At 35.2% G+C, this 21,869-nt stretch overlaps 3 protein-coding genes across 3 annotated transcripts; 2 read left to right on the top strand and 1 right to left on the bottom strand.

Annotated features, from left to right (window-relative positions):
* Positions 1-497: 497 nt before the first annotated feature.
* LOC122308054 (RNA exonuclease 4-like) lies at positions 498-2,814 on the top strand. The gene is made up of 7 exons (XM_043121213.1): positions 498-654; positions 824-975; positions 1,067-1,197; positions 1,384-1,604; positions 1,728-1,934; positions 2,166-2,246; positions 2,338-2,814. Exons 1-7 carry the CDS (start codon positions 620-622, stop codon positions 2,594-2,596), a joined length of 1,086 nt encoding a protein of 361 aa, XP_042977147.1. The 5' UTR covers positions 498-619; the 3' UTR covers positions 2,597-2,814.
* A 3,347-nt stretch (positions 2,815-6,161) lies between these two features.
* On the bottom strand, positions 6,162-9,043 carry LOC122308055 (CASP-like protein 4A3). Its single transcript, XM_043121214.1, has 3 exons — positions 8,059-9,043; positions 7,839-7,974; positions 6,162-6,589 (listed from the first exon to the last, which is right to left on the bottom strand). The coding sequence occupies exons 1-3, from the start codon at positions 8,751-8,753 to the stop codon at positions 6,401-6,403; spliced, it is 1,020 nt and encodes a 339-aa protein (XP_042977148.1). The 5' UTR covers positions 8,754-9,043; the 3' UTR covers positions 6,162-6,400.
* Positions 9,044-15,784: 6,741 nt separating this feature from the next.
* LOC122306842 (formate dehydrogenase, mitochondrial-like) lies at positions 15,785-18,495 on the top strand. Its single transcript, XM_043119362.1, has 6 exons — positions 15,785-15,943; positions 16,583-16,754; positions 16,927-17,467; positions 17,630-17,754; positions 17,955-18,067; positions 18,173-18,495. Exons 1-6 carry the CDS (start codon positions 15,851-15,853, stop codon positions 18,284-18,286), a joined length of 1,158 nt encoding a protein of 385 aa, XP_042975296.1. The 5' UTR covers positions 15,785-15,850; the 3' UTR covers positions 18,287-18,495.
* The last annotated feature ends 3,374 nt before the right edge of the window (positions 18,496-21,869 follow it).

The following is a 21,869-nucleotide window of genomic DNA, read 5'->3' as shown; positions in this document are numbered from 1 at the left end:
TTGTTCTGTGCCTTTCATGCATGCATACATAAAAAAGAAACATTCTCCAATACGACTGGCCACCACCGTTAATTTTGTTCCATGATGTGCAGAGGTTGTAAGCGTTCACATAGCAGAGTAAAAAAAAAAAAATTAGGCAAATGAGTTATGATCCGCCTTAAATCGATGGTACTGGCGAGGATCGATCCACCTGGAATATATAGTGTGACTACTGTTCTTGCGAGAATAAGAAAATTACTAGTGCATAATTCATCTTAGCAGAAGCCATGAAATGAAAAGTTGTAGGCATCTTAGCTCATGCAGAGAGAGAGAGAGAGAGAGGGAGCAGAATGATCAGGTAGCAAGAGAAATATTCTGGTTGAATGGTGGACCCCTAACATCTGGATTACTACGAATGTGTTTTCAATGATAGGATGATGAAACATCAACTTCTGGAGGGAGAGAAAACTCCAAAATTCAGGCAACATTATTAAGGAATGATTCTTACTCTCAAGTTGTAGGCAACTTTCTTCCCCGGCCAGTAATATAAATACCTTCCCATCCTTACCGTGTTTTCCACAAGCCCACATTCTTCGATCTTCTCTTCAGTAGAAACCACTAATTTTTTGCAACTCTTATCATGGACAGCAGAAATGAGTCATCAGAAACTCTCAGGTTCTTCCTCACCCACATCTTTCACACACTCACGCACACTGAATTATTTATATTGAACTTAGATTATACCTAAGATATAGAGATTACAAAGTAACCTTTTTTATATATATCAAATATTGAAATGCATGATTGTTTTATTTTATGCTAATTTGGTGACTATTGTAAACAGGAACAAGTGTGCAGCATGCTTCAGACAATTCAACAAAATTGAGCACCTCGTGGAGCACATGAGGACCTCATATCATTCGGTTCATGAACCTATTTGTGGAATCTGTAAGAAACACTGCAGGTCCTTTGAATCTCTCAGAGAGCATCTTATAGGTAATTGAACTCCAAAATTATATAGCTTAGCATAAGTTCCAGGAACTTACTTCCATGATCAATAAATTGAGACATAATTTGCTTCTTTCAGGGCCATTGCCAAAACAAGAGTGTAAAAACATTTTCAACATCCGAGGATGCAGGTTCTGTTTAGCTATCCTTGATAGCTCTAATGCTCGATGGAATCACCAAGAGAGATGCCAATTCTCGAGCCTTAGTGCTGTATTAATCCTCAACTAGAGCTTCAAATTTCAGTTTTTTTTTTTTAATTTTTAATTTATATATATATATATATATATATATAAATGAACTTACAATTCCTAATATAGTCTGTAATCATAGGTCAAGTTTTTCTCCATTTTTTCTTCTTTCAACTGTTAGATCACGTATGAACATATCTTTTTCCAGGGGCTACTCGCACGCTTGGCTAACCTGGGCATTCGTGACAATTTGACTATCGATAATGGCGGTACAAGAGGGCCACAAGTAGTTGCACTGGCTTGCAAAATGGTTGGCGGTGGCAGTGATGGCTCCCTAGATCTGTGTGCAAGGGTCTGCTTGATTGATGAATCTGAAAACATAATTTTCCATACTTATGTCAAGCCACCGATTCCAGTCACAAACTATAGGTAGGATACGTACTCTACATGATAATAAAGCTTTCAGTGATTTTCTAACTATTTTTATGTAGAACTGGAAGAGGGGAAAAAAAGATTAGTAATGCACCAGATTAACTTCTTTGAAACTTATAGGTATGAAACAACAGGCATTAGACCAGAACATTTACGGGATGCAATGCCACTTAGGCAAGCACAGAGGAAGATTCAAGACTTCCTCTGCAATGGGGAACCGATGTGGAAGATTCGACCCAAAGGTGGAAACGCCAGGATTCTTGTGGGTCATTGTTTGGATCATGACCTTGCCCGTTTGCAGATTGAATATCCAGCAGTTATGATCAGGTAATTAATTTGAGAAAGCCATACTTATAGGTACAAGATCACTCAAAACTGAAAAATGTATATAAATGAAAATATCTCCATCGATTAATTATTTTCTTCTTAATTTATTTCCATTAGTAGTACTACTCTTGGATGACCAGAGATTATAATTTGAATTTATAACACCAAGTACCCATCATGTTGAGAAATATCATTTGGATTTAAAATTAATGAATGGTCGAATAAATACAGGGATACTTCAAAATATCCTCCTTTGATGAAAACAAGCAAGCTCAGCAACTCACTCAAGTATTTAACACAAGCATATCTTGGGTAAGTACACTTTTCCTCTTTTCTTGTCAAATAAATGTGCATTTAAAGAGCAGAGTGATGATCATCATGAGGAGGCTGCTTCCATTTACAGATATGACATTCAAACTGGCATACAAGATCCTTACGAGGATTGTGTAGCAACAATGAGGCTTTACACTAGAATGAGATCCCAAGCTCATAAAATAGAGTATCCTCTGGTTTCTGACCCACAAAATCGAAATACCTTTCCATCGTGGAGGCAAACTGAGCTTGAAAGGATGACCCCACAACAAATGCTGGAAATCTCGAGGTCTGATTACTATTGTTGGTGCTTGGATTCCAGGGATAGTACTACTACTGCAGCTTATTGATCAACTCATGCAGAGTCCAGCCTTATAAATAAATTAGAATGATCGATGGCACATGACCAAGTACTTATAATTGCTCAATGCATTACTACTAGAAATAAGAATAAAATGGGAATATAGATATCTATCGATATCTATATCTTGTATTTCCAAAATATGCTAGCTAGTCATGAAATTAATACTACTGTACTATATATGAAACCGAATTTATGTTGTATGCATGCGTGCAGTAGTTTATTTAAATAGTATTGCTATATCCATAAAAAAATTATACAAAACAATCTCACAAACTGATATAGTTTCATCTAATTCGTTAGATTTACTTTATAATATGACGAACCACATCAAGCTACGTCAGTTTGTAAGATTATTTTTATGTAGTCTCTTTGTAGCTAGAGTATTTCCCTTATTCAAATAAATCGTCGATGAATCCTTTACTAGCTCTGAGCCTTTTGACATTCTAGGCAGGCATATTTGTTTAGTAGTGCATTTTACAAGTGTCAAATTTAGAAAATGTTCAAATCTTATCTACTTTTACACTAAGAATCGTTACATATATATAGCTACACTGTGCTAGGCTATTTATGGAAACTATGCATGTAAGGAAATGATATACTAATTACAAGAATTACGGGGTAATTACAAGAATCAAGTAATTGCTGATTTTGTGCTCTAAGTATGGAAATAATCTGTCAATACGCCCCCTCAAGTTGGCGCATGGAGATCCGTAATGCCCAACTTGCAGAGAAAATGGTGGAAGAGGTCCCGGCCTAAGGCTTTGGTGAAGATGTCGGCAACTTGCTCATTAGAGGAGGTATGGACAGCGGTAAGGAGACCAGATCGGATTTTATCACGAACGAAGTGACAATCAATCTCAATATGTTTGGTGCGTCCATGAAATACAGGATTGTGAGCAATGTGGAGAGCTGATTGGTTGTCACAATGTAAGCCGAAAGGCTCGGGATGAAGAATGCCGAGATCAGTGAGGAGTTGTTTCAGCCAAGTGAGTTCGCAAGTGGTAACGGCCATGACACGATATTCAGCTTCAGCAGAAGAACGAGTTACTGTCGTCTGTTTCTTTGTACGCCAGGAAATAGGGCTGGATTCGAGCTGGATGAAGTAGTCGGCGGTGCAGCGGCGAGTGGTGGGGCAGCTGGCCCAATCTGAATCAATGTAAGCAGTAATATGCAAATCGTTGGAGGAAGAGAAAAAAATACCCTGGCCTGGACTGCTTTTAATATAACGAAGAACACGAGTGGCGGCTTGCATGTGAGGTCAGTGCTCTTTTGTAGATGGTTAAGTTCATCCCAAATTTGTTTAATTTGGTTGTAATACTCATGAATAAAATGGGTGTGTTGGTGTAGAGATGAGAGTTCACGTTTGAGATGGTATATACGGGCATTGTTCCCATGACAGAAACGGGACTGGAGGTCGAGCCATACCTCACGAGGGTCGGTGTGAAATTCAAGGGAATTGGCTATAGCTGAGCTGATGGAATTTAGAAGCCATGTAAGGACCATGTCCTTGGTTTGATTCCATTGGGTGTAATCGGGTGAGGTGGGTTTGGGTGGAGGAAGAGAGCCATCAACAAAACTGAGTTTGTTTTTGGCATTTAGAGCTCGGGTCATGGCTTTTTGCCATTTGGGAAAGTTATCTCCTGTAAGGAGACCGGTGACTAGAATAAGGCTAGGAGAATCTGAAGGATGAAGAATGTAAGGAGAGAGAGGAGGGTTGGAGGGGGAAGCCATGGAGGGAGGGGATCGGTTAGGCTGATACCATGTCAAATTTAGAAAATGTTCAAATCTTTATTTCAGAAATCTTACTTTTACACTAAGAATCGTTACATATACATAGCTACACTGTGCTAGGCTATTTATGGAAACTATGCATGTAAGGAAATGATATACTAATTACAAGAATTACGAGGTAATTACAAGAATCAAGTAATTGCTGATTTTGTGCTCTAAGTACGAAAATAATCTATCAATAACAAGTGCCCTTGTTTTCTACCATCCATTAACGACATAAACAATATTCCTTTGTTTTTTCTGTCGTGTGGTGCCTCTTCAAGAGCATGTCTCTGCGACATCCTTTTTCGGTCGTTTATATTTTGTGTTATCTTTAGATAAAAGACGCATTTTCGCAGTTGTTTTCTAGCCAGGACTTTTTTTTTATTTTTTCCCTCTCAAATAACATGCGGCTTAGGTGCATACGTTATCCTCTGGGAATGACATTTCTTTTCTTGTCGTTCGGGCCTTAAAATAGCCCATGTAGCGGCTTCTTTTTCATTAATTTGGTCGGCTGGGCCCACTAACCTATCACCGGGCTCAATTCTCCGGAATGTGGGACGAGATGCAGTGCACTCAAGTTTGTCGTTCAACAGAAAATAAGATTTCCTTTTTACTTTTTTGTCCGGATTTCAAGGCTTAAAGGAAGAGACACGTATATAAAATTAAGAGTAATGCTACATATAGTCATTTTTGTACACTTTCTGCGCACTCCACTGATATGATTGGTTGGATTAATTTTTTTTAATACACAAGCAATCATATCACTGGAGTGCACAAAAGAGTCCGCGAAAATGACTGCACATAAAATTTTCTTAAAATTAATCGTGCTGTATATATAGGTGCCCGAATAAATTTTGAGTTTTTCTTTTTATCATACATTATATATTATATTTATTTTTAATTTTATACCTCTTAAATTAATTGAGTTCTTCTACCCATCATCTATACACCACATATTTGATAAGGAAAAAAATTACCTAATCATTATAATATTATCAAACTTTCAAACAAAACACAAAAAATAATTCAATTTTTTTAAATTCTTAAACAAAAATACTTTAAGTAATGATAGATACAATCATTAGTTGTACAGGCGTCACACACTCATTTTGAAAAAGAATATAGATTTCATATTTACTCACTTTTTTAAAAAGAAGTGTGCGACGCTTGCGCACTCTATAACTGCAAATATCATTCATAACTTAATAACATATTCTAACTCAAATCTTTTGACAACTATTCACAAGCTATATCACTCTTATTTATAAATTTATCATCTCGTCTTATTGTCTTATTCTCCAAGCGAGACCTGAGACTATTGTCTAGAGAGAGACTACAAGAATCAATATCTTAAAATCAGCTTCGATGCAACATGACATATCTATCTTTATTATCTTAATAGATTTACGAGATCATGCTTTTGTGGTGAAAGTGGATTCTCTCATGTTAAAATTTGGAACAAGCGAATGTGTTAATTGCAGAAAAATCGAAGGGATAAAACAAATTTTCAACTCACTCGGTCAAGGCATGCATATATTTCAACATCCAAACAAGGGTGGTTAGGCAGTTGCACTAAATTATTGGGAGAAATTACATTTTTACTCTTTTCAAATTGCCTGTATTGTGTTGTCACTTAGCTCTCAAGTTTGAGACATAAGTTATAATTTATTCTCTTATTAAGTTCCATAGTCCAATCTTGCCGCCATGTAAAGCTTATTTGCTGTGATTTCTATGAATTTTCTAACTTCCCAAATTCCATGATTAACACAAAATCAGAATTAGATCAGAAAGCAGAGCTTTCAAACAGAAATAGATTTATATCTAATGCCATGATAAGCATCCATGGTTCAAGAGAAACACACGAACCTATTTTCACACAACACTGTAACTGTAAAGCATTTCGATTTCTATTTTCAACAATTTATCATTGCTAGAACTTGAGGAAGGGAACAGATTATCTAAAACTTAAAGACTTCCCCATCATCTTCTGATATGGCCGGCATTTGTATTAATTTAACTATGGGGTTTTAAAGAGGGTATAACCAGAAAAGAGAGAGCTTACGGCAAAGGCCCCAAATGCAACAAAGGACAATCCTACGGATGCACTTGCCATTTCAGGAAACTTGTCTTTACCCCAGTTCGATTGCCAGTCATAAACTCTGGTGGCAGCTGCTGATGAGGCCGATATCAGAAGGTAAGTCAACACCTGCCATCGCAAACAAGAAGCCCAGCATTTTGCTATGCAGATCAGTACAGTGTCCTTGGAATGAAGACATATGAACACACTCTATTATAACACCTATATATACACACACACATATATAGGTATATATATGTATAAATCCTTATAACAGATCTTCAACTCAGGCCCCAACCCACAAGAAGAAAGAATGATAAGAGATCTTGAATGGATAAAGAGGCCTGCTAATTTTCTCCCTTTGATATATCATATATGAGTTACACCAGAAAATGACATGCTGCATAGACTTTATGAGTTCTTGAAGCTAAAGAGCCAACAATTATGTCACATTCACAATTGGATTGGTATCTTAATTTTCTCCATATAAAAGCAATACTGGGTTTTTGCTGTAAATCCTACCATTTCTTTTCTTTAGATAGAGGTTACTTTCTTCCAAGAGAGAATTCTAAAACAGAGAAACTGAAATATGAGAAAGCAGGGGTAACATTACCATGGTAAAAGGCAGATAAAACGTGGCAAAAAGATGGACGAGAAAAGTCAAATCAACGGGGTCCAAGACTCGAGGGAATTGGGCAAATTCTCCGCGTGACCATATGGCTAACATGGAGTGGCTTAAAAACTAGGTAGTCGTGGGATGTGAAAATCAATGAGTCCACATCCTCCATGGCTCCATGGGCCAAATACACCAGCTTTTTTCAAGCTGTGGTCCCAGTATCCTAATTGTCATTAATTCATATTTATTCCCAAGTCTATCTCGTGTCTACCTTTAATTTGATCCCTGTTTTTTTTTTTTTTTAAATTTATTTATTATCTATTTTCTCATTATCCTCTTACTATCATGACATTAGATAGTAAATTCATAAATAAGATATAATAATAAATTTCTAATCATCTAATATCATATGACGATGAGATAAGATGACAAGACAATAATGGAAATTTAAATAATAAGTCACATTACTTTTTTTAAATTAATAATCCAAAGACTAACGCCAAAATAGAGGAAAAGTATTTCCTCAGTTGTTATTTGAATTTGGAGTTTTTAATTGAGAAAGATAAGGATAGTCCTTACAATATTTACTGTTGCGCATTAAACAAGTAATAAATATTATACAGATCACTGCATGTGTGATTTGTCTATCAATCGACCTTCAATTTATGTAATAACTTAAAAGAGAACTTGTCCAAAACAGGATGTACACAAAAATATCAGCCCAAGGTTAGGTACAATAATGGAGTCCAAACAAAGACTTGCCTGATCCATAGAGAAATCCAAGTAAAACCGGAGATGGTGCCAGACTATGTGTTTCCCGTTGCTGAAATAGTTGACCAGATCATATGCTTGCAGCCCTGAATATGCAGACCCTACCACATTCACAGCCATACAGTACCTGCAATCACATTTTAATAAAAATATAGTCGACTCAAATTACAAACCTCATAAAAAATTAATGACGAGCAGACACATGACTTACCTGAACTCTTTGTATCGTTGGAAAGAATCGAGAGCCCAACCCTGATTCTTGTCAGCCGCCATAACCGAAAAAGAGATCAAGCAAAACACGAACGCAGAAATCCTTAACCACAACAACGTCTTCTTCACCATGTTTTCCCTTCTTACCCTCTTCAGAATCGACAGATTTGGTCTCAATCTTCGGCTACCACCACCGCCATCAGTACTACCACCACGGCTATTACTAGCCTCAACTTCTCTAACGATGCTGAAGCGATCTTGGGCTCCTGGGTCCACCTTGTCCAGCACCACCGTGTTGGTCCAGAACGACTGGTTCGCCACGACTACCGGTGGGGTATCCGGAGCGGGTGCGGTCGTGCGTTTGAGTTCATGACTGTGGGAGGAATGATTGGAGGAAAGCGAAGACGGTGACGATGAATCCAATGGTGCCGATGAGGGTTTGTGGTATCGGTGGGATTGAGGAGGTGGAGAGCGGGTGGTGGGTGCTGATGGGTCTGAGATGGCATGCTTTTCTTGTGCTTCCTGTTCTTCTTCTGGTTTTTGTTCTGCTTTTTTCATATACTGGGTATGCTTTTCTTCTACTTCTTCTTCTTCTGCTGCTGCTTCTTTGTCTTTGTCCATTTCTTGGTTTGAGTATACTGAGGCAGGGCTGCAGAACGAGGACTCGGCAGTTTTTTCACTCTCACACGAATCCATTCTTATTTCTTCCCAGCACCAAAAGCTGAACGTCCAAGGGAAATTGAATTCTCAATTTAAAAAACTTGTCGGCCTTCAACACTTAACTTGCTAGCAAGGGTAACATATGTAGGACAAATATTGCAATCAACTGAAGCGCGAGACGTGTTCGATGGAAAAGTTTGACTTCTCATCGTTCGAATCTTCGATTCTGAAACCAAACACATAAAAAATGAGACTGATGCTTCATGTTGTAGTTTTCACGCAAATGCATCGGCGCGTACGTAGCATGCATATGGTGTGGGAGGGATGAGCTAGGATGTCATGCCAGGCGGAGGCCCAAATGCAATGCAAAAATGTTACTTTCAAACAGTCGCTGTCTTAACCGACCACAGCTATTAAGTGAGAAAGCGGCTTTCCAGCTCATTTGCCACAAATGTGGGCCAAATCTAGTTTAATATTGGTCTTTAAAATGACCCAAAACGAAGATAATGTCCATCCTATACAATTTGTCATGTTATGAAATATGACCAAACTAATCTTCTGCTGTTAATTATATAATCTGCAATGATCTTCGTGCGCTTCGCAGTAAGGCAACTTGCAAGAGAGGGTAGATGCATGCGTTCTAAAGATTGGAATAACATCATGCAAAGGCATTATATGTCATCATTTATTTGAAATTACTTCAATGATAATTAAAAGGACGATAACTTGTATTTTCTGCGATAATAGTAGTCCCTTGTAAACCCAATTCTTGTCAAAATATTAACCACCTTGGGAAGTTGGGAGTATGATATTAGCGATACATAGTAGCATGCCAAAACGACTAAACAAGAGCAAATATGAAATCAACCAAGTCAAAGCGATGCCAAAAAGATCAATATATTATTGGTTCATTAATTGGGAATGCTTGGAGCTCAGGACATTAGTTAAATGACCCAAAAACTGAAGGTCACCAATACCGAGTCCTATATTATATATAATTGTTAGGATTAGAACCAAAAGTCTTAGGCTTTGTTTGGAACATTGGCTCATTTCAACTCATATGAGTTCAAATTTTAACTTGGCCCAATATCCAAACATACAATTCTTAAATTATTAAACATCTCTCAACTCAATATCTTTTTACACATGAGATTTATAATATTTTTTAATTTAATATTTCTTTACATACGAGACTCACAACTTTTTTCAACTTTCTGTAAAATTATTTAAACTTATCTTAACATTCAAATATATTTAAACTCATCTTAAATGATGCTCACAAAACTCATGCTATAGATCAAGATCCAAATGTAACATTCAGCTGCTTAAATAGGGTACTAGTAGGATTCCAAGTTCAGACTTGGTTATAGCACAAACAGGCTGAGGCCGAGGAAGTAAATGCGTGCATCGTACTTTTGGGCCTTTCTAAAGAAAATTAGCAAGATTCAGGAACACGATCAGGCCTCAAGTTTCCACGATGTTGTATTACAGGTCTAATCCACAGTCCATACCAGCGCATATATGATTGAAGTATGTATTGTTGCAAAGCCCAATTGTGAAAATAGAGGTTTTTCTTCAGAAATTAGTGATATTCTTTGTCTGATGTATCATCAATATGTTTTGATTTTTAGCTAATAATTATTCGGTTACTATTTTTATGAACAATTCCTGTTGTTTTTGTTACAAAAGGCACAAACGATAATCTTGTAGAATCTAATACGTAAAATATTTAATTAAATAAATAAAATATAAAATTAAGATTCGAATTCTTAATCCCTCGTAAGAATAAATAAATTTAATCATTTATATTTTTCATAACAGACTCACTTGCGTTACATAATTCTTGAAGGTTGTAAACACTTCTATGCTACCTGGGATAATTTTATCCCTCCACCGTAGGATTATCTCCATGTTCGATTGGAAAATGATCGAATGCCCCTCCACTCCCCAGTAGGTGTCAACTCGAAGTGAGCAGTATTAATCAACTCACGACGAATTTTGTTACATATAAATAAAATTATGTATTAATTTATATATTAATATTAATTTTTTTATATTTAAAATTTAAATTAATATTATTTTTAATAAAATTTACTTTTTAACTAATTACATTAAATTAGTATTCGAAGTGAGTAGTATTAATCAACTCACGACGAATTTTGTTACGTATAAATAAAATTATGTATTAATTTATATATTAATATTAATTTTTTTATATTTAAAATTTAAATTAACATTATTTTTAATAAAATTTACTTTTTAACTAATTACATTAAATTAGTATGCATATTAATATATAATTGTACTTACAACTAAAATTTTCTAAATATAACCAGCATAACAGTATAAAGGATGAATTTTGCTTTTTATTCCAAATGGGAAAACACAAAAAAGGGCAATCTATGCAGTAATGAATTTACTCATTTGCTGTCTCTATGAAGTAATCAACTTGGTTTTGTGTTCTAAATTAGACATTTGGACTCTTGAGAGGGTTTTGCCGTCTACGCTTTCTTCTTCCTCATTTCTTTAAAAAAAAAAATAATAACATAAGCGTTGAAGTGGCGAAATGCCATATCAAGTTGATTATCAACGGTATGCACAATGCTTGTATGTAGTAGAATTGGTTGGATAAAATAGATGTTGAATTATTTTTCTTTATTTTTTTTAAATATCAAACATATGGAGGAATCTAGATAGACTTTCAAAGAGTTGTTGACGTGGGATTAAATGTAGAAAATCTACGGGCACTCTCTCAAAATGAATTAAACCATTTTATGATCACGATTCTTATGAGAGTATAATAGTTTTTAAAAAAGAGTAAAAATAAGAATAATGGGAAAATTGAAATGAAATACTTCTCTAGTTATCATATATGAATGTGTTATTTATTGGTGATGGGGGTTCCTTGTGATGTCCAATTTGGCCATCACAAACACGAATGAAGGCATATTAAGGCCTCCTACGGGAGAAAGGGAGTATAAGTACTGTGTAGAATTTGAGATCACATTGAGTTTTTCATGTCAATTTGGTTGCTCGTGGTCGAAGTTCTGATTATGTTTTTGGTATTTTAGTATTAGTATGGGACACACTATTAGGAGGAAAATCAGTCCGGTTTAAGATGCCTCTCCATAATTTCTGCTTCGATCCGCTGTCTCTAATTAAAGATCGTTGAAATAAGAAAGTGAAATTTCTAGTTAAGTAGCTCAAACAACAAGATGTAGCGTCACTCTTGTTGGACTTTTTGTATGGAGTCTGATTTTATTTTGTTGCGGTTCATTTGATGACGCAACTTGATAATAACTCGTTGTGATTTTTTGTTGAATTTTCATTAAAGCTTGAGTCATAAAGTGTAGGCTTGGGTCGATGGTGTCTTTTATTGAGTCCCCATGGCCCTACGTGGTCTGGAGAGTAATTTTTGACTAAGGATTGCAATACAGAAAAGAAAATGAAGATGTAAAGCTCAATTAGTCTTTCACTTTCCTCTTAAATTCCTCGAGTCTATTTTCTTTATTTCTTTCTATTTTTAGCAAGTTGAACTTCATTAATAAAACAATCCTTACTATATATAATTTGAAATGACATTCTAATTTACAGGTGAATCTTTCTCGTTATGAAAATCTAATAAACATTGTGCAATAGAATACACATATTAATTGTGAGATTGATATATTTAATTTGACTGTCTTCCATCTTTTGAAGTTTCGAAGTAGTATTCTTGTATTTCTGACCATTGCATCTATTATCCAATCTGTAATTTGTTAAGTCTACACTAAGACCGTAATGAATACTTGAGAATTTCCTTAATGATAAATTTTCCGTGGTGTTTTAGCTGAACTTCCTGTACATCTATAAATACTGCCATAACCTCACCTTAATTCGGGTTGCTGGTACTCATAAACAGTGACTATATGAAACTCTATCGAACCAACATGGGCTCAACCGATACAACTGCACGTTAGATTGCACTGGGGCCGGTTCACGTCAGCTGTAGCCACAACAGCTTTTGATCGTAATAATACAACCTGCACTTTAGGCGGGTAACCATTATTGTTTTTTAAGTTGACAAAAGAAACAAAGACGACCCATCTCCACCACGTGAATCTTGCAAGGGCCAAGGGGGCCAGCCCCTTTATCCAATGAAAAAGAATTTTTACACGTCCACCTCCGATACTGTGCTTGTCTGTCTTTCAGTCGACTGCACACCGGCAGCCAGTAGGTGTCAACTCGAGGCGGCGAATTGGTGGGTATCCAAAAGTTTCACTACCCCTTGGACACGACAAGAAGCCATGCATAAACAAGACTTTTATTTTATAATTAAGGTGGAAGACAAATTATAATTTGCACGAGTTCGATTCTTAAATGGAACGACAACCCACAATTCGAGTGGCCCTTCGTCACGTAGTGTAATTTAATTAAATAATCGTGGTGTAGCAGCCTTCGTGCTGCGCAAAAATGTATCTTAATGCAATCTTAAGAGATATGTTCTGTCGTAAAATAATTTTATAAAATTAAATTTATAATATTATATTAAATTATAAAATATATATAGTATGTTATATAAAATTATGTCAATTTATGTATTTATTTTTATAAAATATTTTTATTCTCATCACTATATAAAGTTAAGTAATATTACGTAAAGTTACTTTTATGTATTCTCTACGCACTTCACTATAATATAATTAGTTGTATCAATTTTATTTTAATACACAATTAATCACATTAATAGAATGCACAAAACAGTATTTAAAAGTAACAGCACATAAAATTTTTATATAAAATTTCTCTCACTATATGAATATATATGAAGGAAAGAAAGATTTGTTGAGTGTTTTTTTTTTTTTTTTTGTGGGGATATTGTAAGATATTTTGATGATTGTGAATATTTTGATGTAAGGATGTTTATTCGATTTACATTAATTTGTTTACTATCTGATAAATGAAATATTATCTTCTTTTAACAAGCAAACCTGACCCAAGTGACTCGAAGCAGATCTTATCAGCAAACTTTACAAGTATGCCTTATATTGAGATCCTAACACAAGGGAGATGTGAGTGACGAGTCCACATATATATAAGATAAGGATATCCCATATATATAGTGAGTACGGAGTCACAAATTAATTAATCTTAAGGGGATTATAAGGGAGGAACTAAACTTATAATAATTAAAATAAATATTTTTACGCAATGTCTTTTTGTCTCTGGAATTACATTTATGATATATATTTTTTATATTAATATAAGTGGCAAATTAATGATACACGATGCCATTGAAAGTAAAAAAATAAAAAAAAATAAATTAAAAATATTCGGATAACATTTAATTTTTTTGTCTGCAATCGAAATTTAGCATATCCAAATTCTAAAGTTTTGGTCGTTTTGAAAAGAGAAAGCAGGTGGGAGCAATGAAGATGTTAAAGGTGACTCAAAATAGGGTGAAGGAAAGTTTTAGGACTAGGTTGTACACGGCTACATTTGGGTAGGAAGGTGATTAAAAATGATATGTGAAAAGTAATAAAAATGTAATATAAAAAATCATAAAATGTTAAATAATAGTAAAAAGTACAATATTGAATAATAATGAATTGATTTGATCTCTCAATTATCCTAACACAGTCTTAAAATATTTATAAATAGTAGTGAAATAATTTGAATAAAAATATTTTATTGAATCTCGTAAAATATGAGAGAAAAAGTTAAATAAATATATTATAAAACTAAAAATTATTTGAATATTACTTTTTAATATTATTTTTGTTGTTAAAATTGAAAAAAAAATTGTATTAATTTTTGTATTTTGTTTGAAAGTTTGAAAAAATTATAAAGAATAGGTATTAATTATCTGAAAAAAATTAAAAATTTGAAATCGAAAGTATTTTATATTTTAGTGATATTTAGGAAGGAAATATATAAAAATATATGAGAATACTTTAAAACACCTTGCTAACCAAATAAATTCATATTTATTTTTTCTTTTCAAAAAATTTATATATCACTAGCGTACTCTATTATTGTCATTTCATTTTTTTTTTATTGTTTAGATTCGGAAAGCAATTCATTTCATCATTATAAATTTTTTAAATTTTTACATAAAATATAATAAATAATTTAATTTTTATAATTTTTATAATTTTAAAATAATAATAATAATAATAATTTTAATTTTTACCTAAAATTATTTCATTTCTTTATACTCATAACAGGCTTGAAGACAAAAGTTGTCTCAAATCATTCGAAGAAGATGGAAAGGGAGAGAATAATTTAAATGATTTAGGGGGCGGCGGCGCCTTGGATCCACATGGCTTTATTTTGTTGATCAATCGCACACCATCATGGGCCATGGCTACAGAGGAAAAGGACAAGCATAACACACGAGAACACAAGACAAGTCATAATTGCCCATTTCTGTGTATAAAAAAGTTGGCTGAATGTTATGTTTTCATGTCATTTTATATCAATAATCAATTTTATTTTTATTTTTAAAATAATAAATTTAAGAATTGAGATATGATTTCTCTTCAACACCGCAAGATAAAAATATGATTAGAGTTTATATTACATTGCATTTTCCATCTATTTTATCCACAGATAAATTTTATAAAAATAAATTCATAAACTGACATGATTTAATATGATATATTAGATTATAAAATAAATCTAACGTATCACATGAAATTATGTCAATTTATGAATTTATTATTATAAAATCTTTTTATAAATATAATATTTTTCTAAAAAAATAAAAAATTCTATTTACAATCGTGGAGTGCGAAAGCGCTACATAATATTTTTGAAAATATTGAATAAATACGAGATTCGCATAAAAAAATTTAATTTTTTAATAATGGACCTTATTCTTTTTTAAAAAAATTGAATACTCCAAGATAGCATCTAGCATTACTAAAAAAGAAATACTAATTCATGAAGGGAAAGGATGAATAATTAAATATGCTTTCATGCATGCTTGGATAATATTAGGTGGTGAAGAAGTAAGGGCAGTTTCGACTAATTGAGACAAAGCCCAACAGCCAAAAAGTTGGTATTGACAAGGGGGTTTTCTTGTATAAAGCTAGCCAGGGGCTCCTTTTTCTCCCCAAAAACAGAGTCATCTAGAGTGTGATCTGATCGAGATGGGTATGAGTCGTGCTGCTATTTCTGCGCTTAAGACTTTTGCTTCTTCTGGGAATACACCACTTTCTTCCACTTTCAGTAGGCACCTGCATGTAAGATTAATTCCCTTTCGGTTTCAAATTTATTTATATTTATAATCATAGTTACCATGAATTGTTTGAAAGAAGACTACACGAGCAAGTTTTATAGCCTTGGGCTGGATATATTCCCTACAATACAAAACTTACATCCTTGATCAGTGCCTTTTCTTCACACTTCTCTTATATGTTATTGATAAGACATTACTAATATATGTTGCAAGTATTGGTTTAGAATCTTAGATACCTGCTATATTTGTGCTAGCGAGCTAGTGAAGTGCCAACATGCACCCAAAAAAGAAGACAGAAATAAAGCTTATTCGCTGCTCTCATGGGCTATATTTATGGATCAACTATATATTGAATTACTAATTCCCGACCGGACCCCCAATGCACAAATGTCTAGTTATCATCATTAACTGAATGTATCAGATCATGTCCAAATAAATTAACAAATCGTAGCAGATGTACACAAAAAAATAAAAAAATAAAAAAAAAATTACAGAGAAACGATCTCATAAGGGTATCCAAGCTCTGATTTTGAGCTGTTTATCGGTCTTCCATATGGAACGCTTTGTAACAAAGCTTAACTTGGTACAAGTTGCATGTTTTGTGATGTACCGGTGATGTGTCTCTGTTAACGTATATGAACAGGCTTCTGCTGGAAGCAAGAAAATCGTGGGTGTGTTTTACAAGGCCAATGAGTATGCTGCCATGAATCCCAATTTTGTGGGTTGTGTGGAGGGAGCTTTGGGCATTCGTGAGTGGCTCGAATCACGAGGTCACCAGTACATCGTCACCGATGACAAAGAAGGACCAAACTGTGGTAAGTTTAAATATTGTCTGATATTATATCTATGAATCATTGTTACAAAAATAACCTTTACTTTGTTGAATCATAACGAGAACTATAGAATTGGCGTTTGTTTTGAACATTGCTATTGTTCTTCATATTTTGACTTCCTTTGAATTTGCGCGTGTACCCTTATATACCGCAGAGCTTGAGAAACACATTCCGGATCTCCACGTCCTCATTTCTACCCCCTTCCACCCGGCCTACGTTACGGCAGAAAGGATAAAAAAGGCCAAGAATTTGCAGCTTCTTCTCACTGCTGGGATCGGCTCTGATCATATTGATTTGAATGCTGCTGCTGCTGCTGGATTAACAGTTGCAGAGATTACTGGAAGCAACACCGTCTCTGTTGCAGAAGATGAGATGTTGAGGATTCTCGTTCTTGTCCGGAACTTCTTACCTGGACACCATCAGGCTATTAGTGGGGAATGGAACGTTGCGGCTATTGCTCACAGGGCTTATGATCTGGAGGGAAAGACAGTTGGAACTGTTGGTGCTGGACGGATTGGGAGACTTTTACTTCAACGTCTGAAGCCTTTTAACTGTAATCTCCTTTATCATGATCGTCTCAAGATGGACCCTGAACTGGAGAAGCAGATCGGGGCAAAGTTTGAGGAGGATCTGGATGCAATGCTTCCCAAATGTGACATAATTGTCATCAATATGCCCCTCACTGACAAGACAAGGTATATTGAATCTCTTGAAGGGGGGCTCCTTTAAATTTGCAGCTTATTTAATCCTTCTGCTGTTGAATAATATCATGTTTTAAATTCAAATACCAGCTCTATCACTATATAGGATTATACACCAAAAATCAAATTTATGGGAATTTTGATCTTGTGACTCAGAGGGTTGTTCGACAAAGATAGGATTGCGAAGTGTAAGAAGGGAGTTTTGATTGTTAACAACGCTCGAGGAGCAATCATGGACACACAAGCAGTTGCTGATGCTTGCAATAGTGGACAAATTGGAGGTAAAATCCTATATATAGAGGAAGAAAACTATCTAGCACAAGCAATTCTTTCCCTTTTCTTTTTCGTCTTTATGGTTTCTGATGCCGTGAAACCATATTCACCAAGGACATCTAATATGTCAAAAATTGGTAAAAGAATGGGATTTTTGTCAATCTCCTATGATTGAGAAATGGGTTTGTTTTGTTTTATGATTCTCCAGGTTATGGTGGCGATGTTTGGTACCCGCAACCATCTCCAAAGGACCATCCATGGCGTTACATGCCAAACAATGCTATGACCCCTCATATTTCTGGTACCACCATCGATGCACAGGTACTACTACTGTCTCGTTCTCTTTCGATTTTTCCGAGTTTCCATTTCTTTGTTCAATTTCCTCCATAGATCTCGAACTTGTTGTGATGGAGGAATTTATTGCAGCTACGATATGCTGCTGGAGTTAAGGATATGCTTGAGAGGTACTTCAAGGGTGAAGACTTTCCTGCACAAAACTACATTGTGAAGGAGGGTAAATTGGCAAGCCAGTACCAGTGAAACCGTACGTGCTTGTGGTTTGCGCAGCTTGCTAGTTTGTCGTCTGCGGGGCATATATGTGTCTGCAATAACATAATCCCTTTTGGATTTTAAAACCTTTCTTCTTGTCTTCATATACCATTGGTGTAAAGATACGAAGAGAATGTAACTTCCAGTGGGTTTTGATTCTTGAAAGAATAATTATATGCAAGCTACAAGGTTTAGTTTTATTCCGTACTAAAATATTTTCAATTTTCGTTCCTAGTTAGATTATATACAGTCATTTTTGCGTATTACTTTGTACACTATTAATATAATTGATCAAAATAATTATTTTATATTAAAAAATGTGAGGTAGTCAATCACATTAATAAAATGTACAAAAAATACATAAAAATAACTATACATCGTATTTTTGAATTGAGTATATAAGATAATATGAGATAAAATTTAGTTTTATACAACTAAACCATTCCTAAACCACCGTGGTTAATATGAAAACAAAGGGTAATTTTTTTTTTGTTTTTTTGTTTTAGTTTGAAGCGTAAATTAATCTCGTTGATGATCCACATGGGCCTCTCCTTAGTGTAGAGACATCTTATCTGCAAGGGAAAAGTAATGATTTTTCTAGTATTTGCCTACTGTAAGAATGGCCTGCACTTTTCGCATTATGGGGCTTGAGCCTGGAACTCTTTAGTATTTGCGTACTGTAAGAATGGCTTGCTGTTTTCGCATCATGGGGTTCGGGCCTGAACCCAACTTGCCCAAGTAAAACGAACTAGGCTCCATTAAAGACTATAGAGAAATAGGCCCGATCTGCTGATTGAGTCTTGTTGTAGGACGAAAAGTGTCTTCTCTACAATTACGCACGACGGTTACACAATTCACGATTACAAATATTTTTTTTATTAGGATATCTTAATTTACAAATTACGTCAATTTGTAAATTTTTTTTTTTTATAAAATATCTTTATGATTAAAGCATTTTTCTATTTAATATACATGTTCAAAATTAGGATAAAGAGATCCATCTATCTAAAAAGAAAGTCACATGTACAATTTTAATAACATCCCGGCACAAAATTAGATCCGAAAGCAAGCGTAGATCAGGAGATTGAATATGGATTAATCTTGTTGGAGAATCGATATATACATGATGATACGACCAAAAAGAGAGTCATGATGTGTTTTGATTGCAGCTTGGTTTATAATTGTTTCTTAATCTTCATTCTTGTGTCCGCTTTGTGAGCGGAAGGTGAAATTCTGTAAAACGGTATATATAGATCATATTGAATGTCTGGAACTTGACAATTAACATGTTTTTTATGCGGCGAGAGAGAGAGAAAAATCTCTAGAGAGTCTTGGGAAGGAGGTTGGCTTCATCAGGAGGTTACTCAAATCACGAGAACTAATGGCAGCTTTTTAATTTTACATCTCTCTCTCTCTCTCATATGCTACCTTTCTAAAGGGGAAGGGCAGTCTCGACCCCCGTGAACTTCGAGTCTTTATGCGTGAGTGGCCCCTCCTTTTAATGCTTGAATCAAGTCAAAAAGTGTTGGCTTCACGGGGCATGTTTTCATGTAGTAATTAATTATGAAGCTTGGTCATTGAATAGATATTGATATGATAGTAATCCAGCATAGTTATTTTCCCTCTAAATCGCCTAGTGCTCTAGATTCCTGCTATTTTCAGCTGCCCCATCATGATAAGCATAATCATGCAAAAATATCTGAGCACAGAACGTAAAATCTTAGGGCTGGTGGAGTACTCAAGATTCAGGAGAGGCTTTTAATTTTGAGTACCCAATGGAAAGAAGAACACTTCGTGTCGGTTGGGGTAGAAAGGAAAGGGTGCCCCCAGTGTCGGCCGGGTGGCACTAGCACCTCACTGTCAATTGCCTTTAATTTATTAATGATTTGCTAGTATTACATGTGCTGCTTAATATTTTTTTTCCTTTTTTTCCCCTAAGTATCCAGTACTTCAGATAAAATTCATTCCTGGTGCTTTCTTTGTTCAAGCTTCACCATTCTGGATGGAATGCTCATGATAATTCAGTTCAGTTCTTTTTTTTTTTTTTTTTTTGGGTTAGAATTCATACCAGGCTGGTGCTTGGATTCTTCAGTACGAGAGTTAGAACCTGACCCCACATAGACATGAGCATCTTACTGATCTTAGTTTTTTCGAATCGGAAAAGGTCAAAAAAAAAAAAGGAAAAAAGTAAGCCAAAAGCATATATACAAGATCAGAATTTATCTTCTTTTTATTTTGACTGTTAATTTTCTTCCACAAAAATGGCATCAAAGCCATAAACTAGTCACACACGGTACAAAGTGTACTTGAGAGTTCCCCATTTCGCTTGAGTGCTCAGGGATGCTGCAACTTTCTTTTTGAATTAAGTAGGGGTGCTTCACCATCAATCATTTGGAGAATAAGAAAGTGCAGAAGTCCTCATTTAATTGCTTTACTTTTAAGTACATGAACCTCAAAGCTTTTATTCAAAGAGTATTTCAGAATTATACGCCATTTAACACTGATTTTCTTAACCCCATGAAAGTGGCTAAAGTATTTTATTCCCATCTCTTTGTTTGTTTCAAGTACCTGCAACTCCAGCCTTCCCCATATCAACCACATGTTCCCTTTATTGTATATACAGACTCGTTTTATGCCTGCCTGACATGATCATGTCTGCATTATAAGGGAAGATCCCACAAATCAAGCCAAGGATAATAAATCCAACAAATAGCCGAAGATCATGCCTCTATCAACTCACAAATCATAGTAACTTTATTTTCTAGTTTTGTACAGCCTTATTCTTAGCTAAGTTTCTTAGAATAGAGTCTGTAATTTTTGTATTTAAATTTATACGATTACAATGTATAATGTGTGATTGTTTTTGTCATTTTACTAAGAAATAAAGATTCAGTTCTTATTCAATCCTCAACATGGTATCAGGAGAGCAGTCCTCTCATGAGAATTCGATCCCTACCCACAATCCCCCACCCTCCACAGAAACTCCCTTGATTGCCCTGAGTATTTCTACCCAAATCAATGACAAACTCACCCCCTCATTGATCATCCCATTTCTGATGATGACCTCACTTTATACATTCTAAATGGACTCGGCTCCGATTATCGTGAAATCACTGCACCGATTAGGACTCGAGAGAAATCTCTCACTTTTGAGGAACTCCACGATTTACTCGTGGGTCATGAGGCATATCTTCACCGCCTTGAAGCATCCACACAGCAGCTGCTTGCCACAGCAAACTATACGAACCGAAGCTCTGGTTCGTCTTCCTCAAACGGAAGCACTAGAAACTCCTTCAGGAGTTCACATAAGCCGCAAGCCTTTAAAGGCTCTTCGGCCCACTCACGCTCCCATTATGGCCCGCGTGATAAAAAGAGGAGCCCTAACCCGAGTCGGTCCAATGGGCAGCGCAAGTACCAGCCCAAGTGTCAATATTGTGACCGATTGGGCCACATTGCAAAACACTGTCCGAGAGTGACATTTTCTGTAGCCACTGCAAATTATGTCTCCAGTTCTCAACAGTAGGATTTCAAATGGCTCATCGATTCTGTTGCTTCCCATAACATTACGGGTGAC

Source organism: Carya illinoinensis, chromosome 4, assembly GCF_018687715.1.
Source record: "Carya illinoinensis cultivar Pawnee chromosome 4, C.illinoinensisPawnee_v1, whole genome shotgun sequence".
In the NCBI taxonomy this organism is placed as follows: Eukaryota; Viridiplantae; Streptophyta; class Magnoliopsida; order Fagales; family Juglandaceae; genus Carya; species Carya illinoinensis.
This window is presented reverse-complemented; position numbering and strand designations above follow the sequence as displayed.

Excerpts from the sequence above, each read along its gene's own strand:
- LOC122308054 (XM_043121213.1), top strand. The coding sequence starts at position 620 with ATGGACAGCAGAAATGAGTCATCAGAAACTCTCAG. Across the intron at positions 1,198-1,383 it reads AATTCTCGAGCCTTAGTGCT|GGGCTACTCGCACGCTTGGC; the intron begins GTATTAATCCTC and ends ATCTTTTTCCAG. Across the intron at positions 1,935-2,165 it reads TATCCAGCAGTTATGATCAG|GGATACTTCAAAATATCCTC; the intron begins GTAATTAATTTG and ends GAATAAATACAG.
- LOC122308055 (XM_043121214.1), bottom strand. The coding sequence starts at position 8,753 with ATGGATTCGTGTGAGAGTGAAAAAACTGCCGAGTCCTCGTTCTGCAGC. Across the intron at positions 7,975-8,058 it reads CAACGATACAAAGAGTTCAG|GTACTGTATGGCTGTGAATG; the intron begins GTAAGTCATGTG and ends ATGTGATTGCAG. Across the intron at positions 6,590-7,838 it reads TGGATTTCTCTATGGATCAG|GTGTTGACTTACCTTCTGAT; the intron begins GCAAGTCTTTGT and ends TTGCGATGGCAG.
- LOC122306842 (XM_043119362.1), top strand. The coding sequence starts at position 15,851 with ATGGGTATGAGTCGTGCTGCTATTTCTGCGCTTAAGACTTTTGCTTCT. Across the intron at positions 16,755-16,926 it reads CAAAGAAGGACCAAACTGTG|AGCTTGAGAAACACATTCCG; the intron begins GTAAGTTTAAAT and ends TATATACCGCAG. Across the intron at positions 17,755-17,954 it reads CAATAGTGGACAAATTGGAG|GTTATGGTGGCGATGTTTGG; the intron begins GTAAAATCCTAT and ends ATGATTCTCCAG.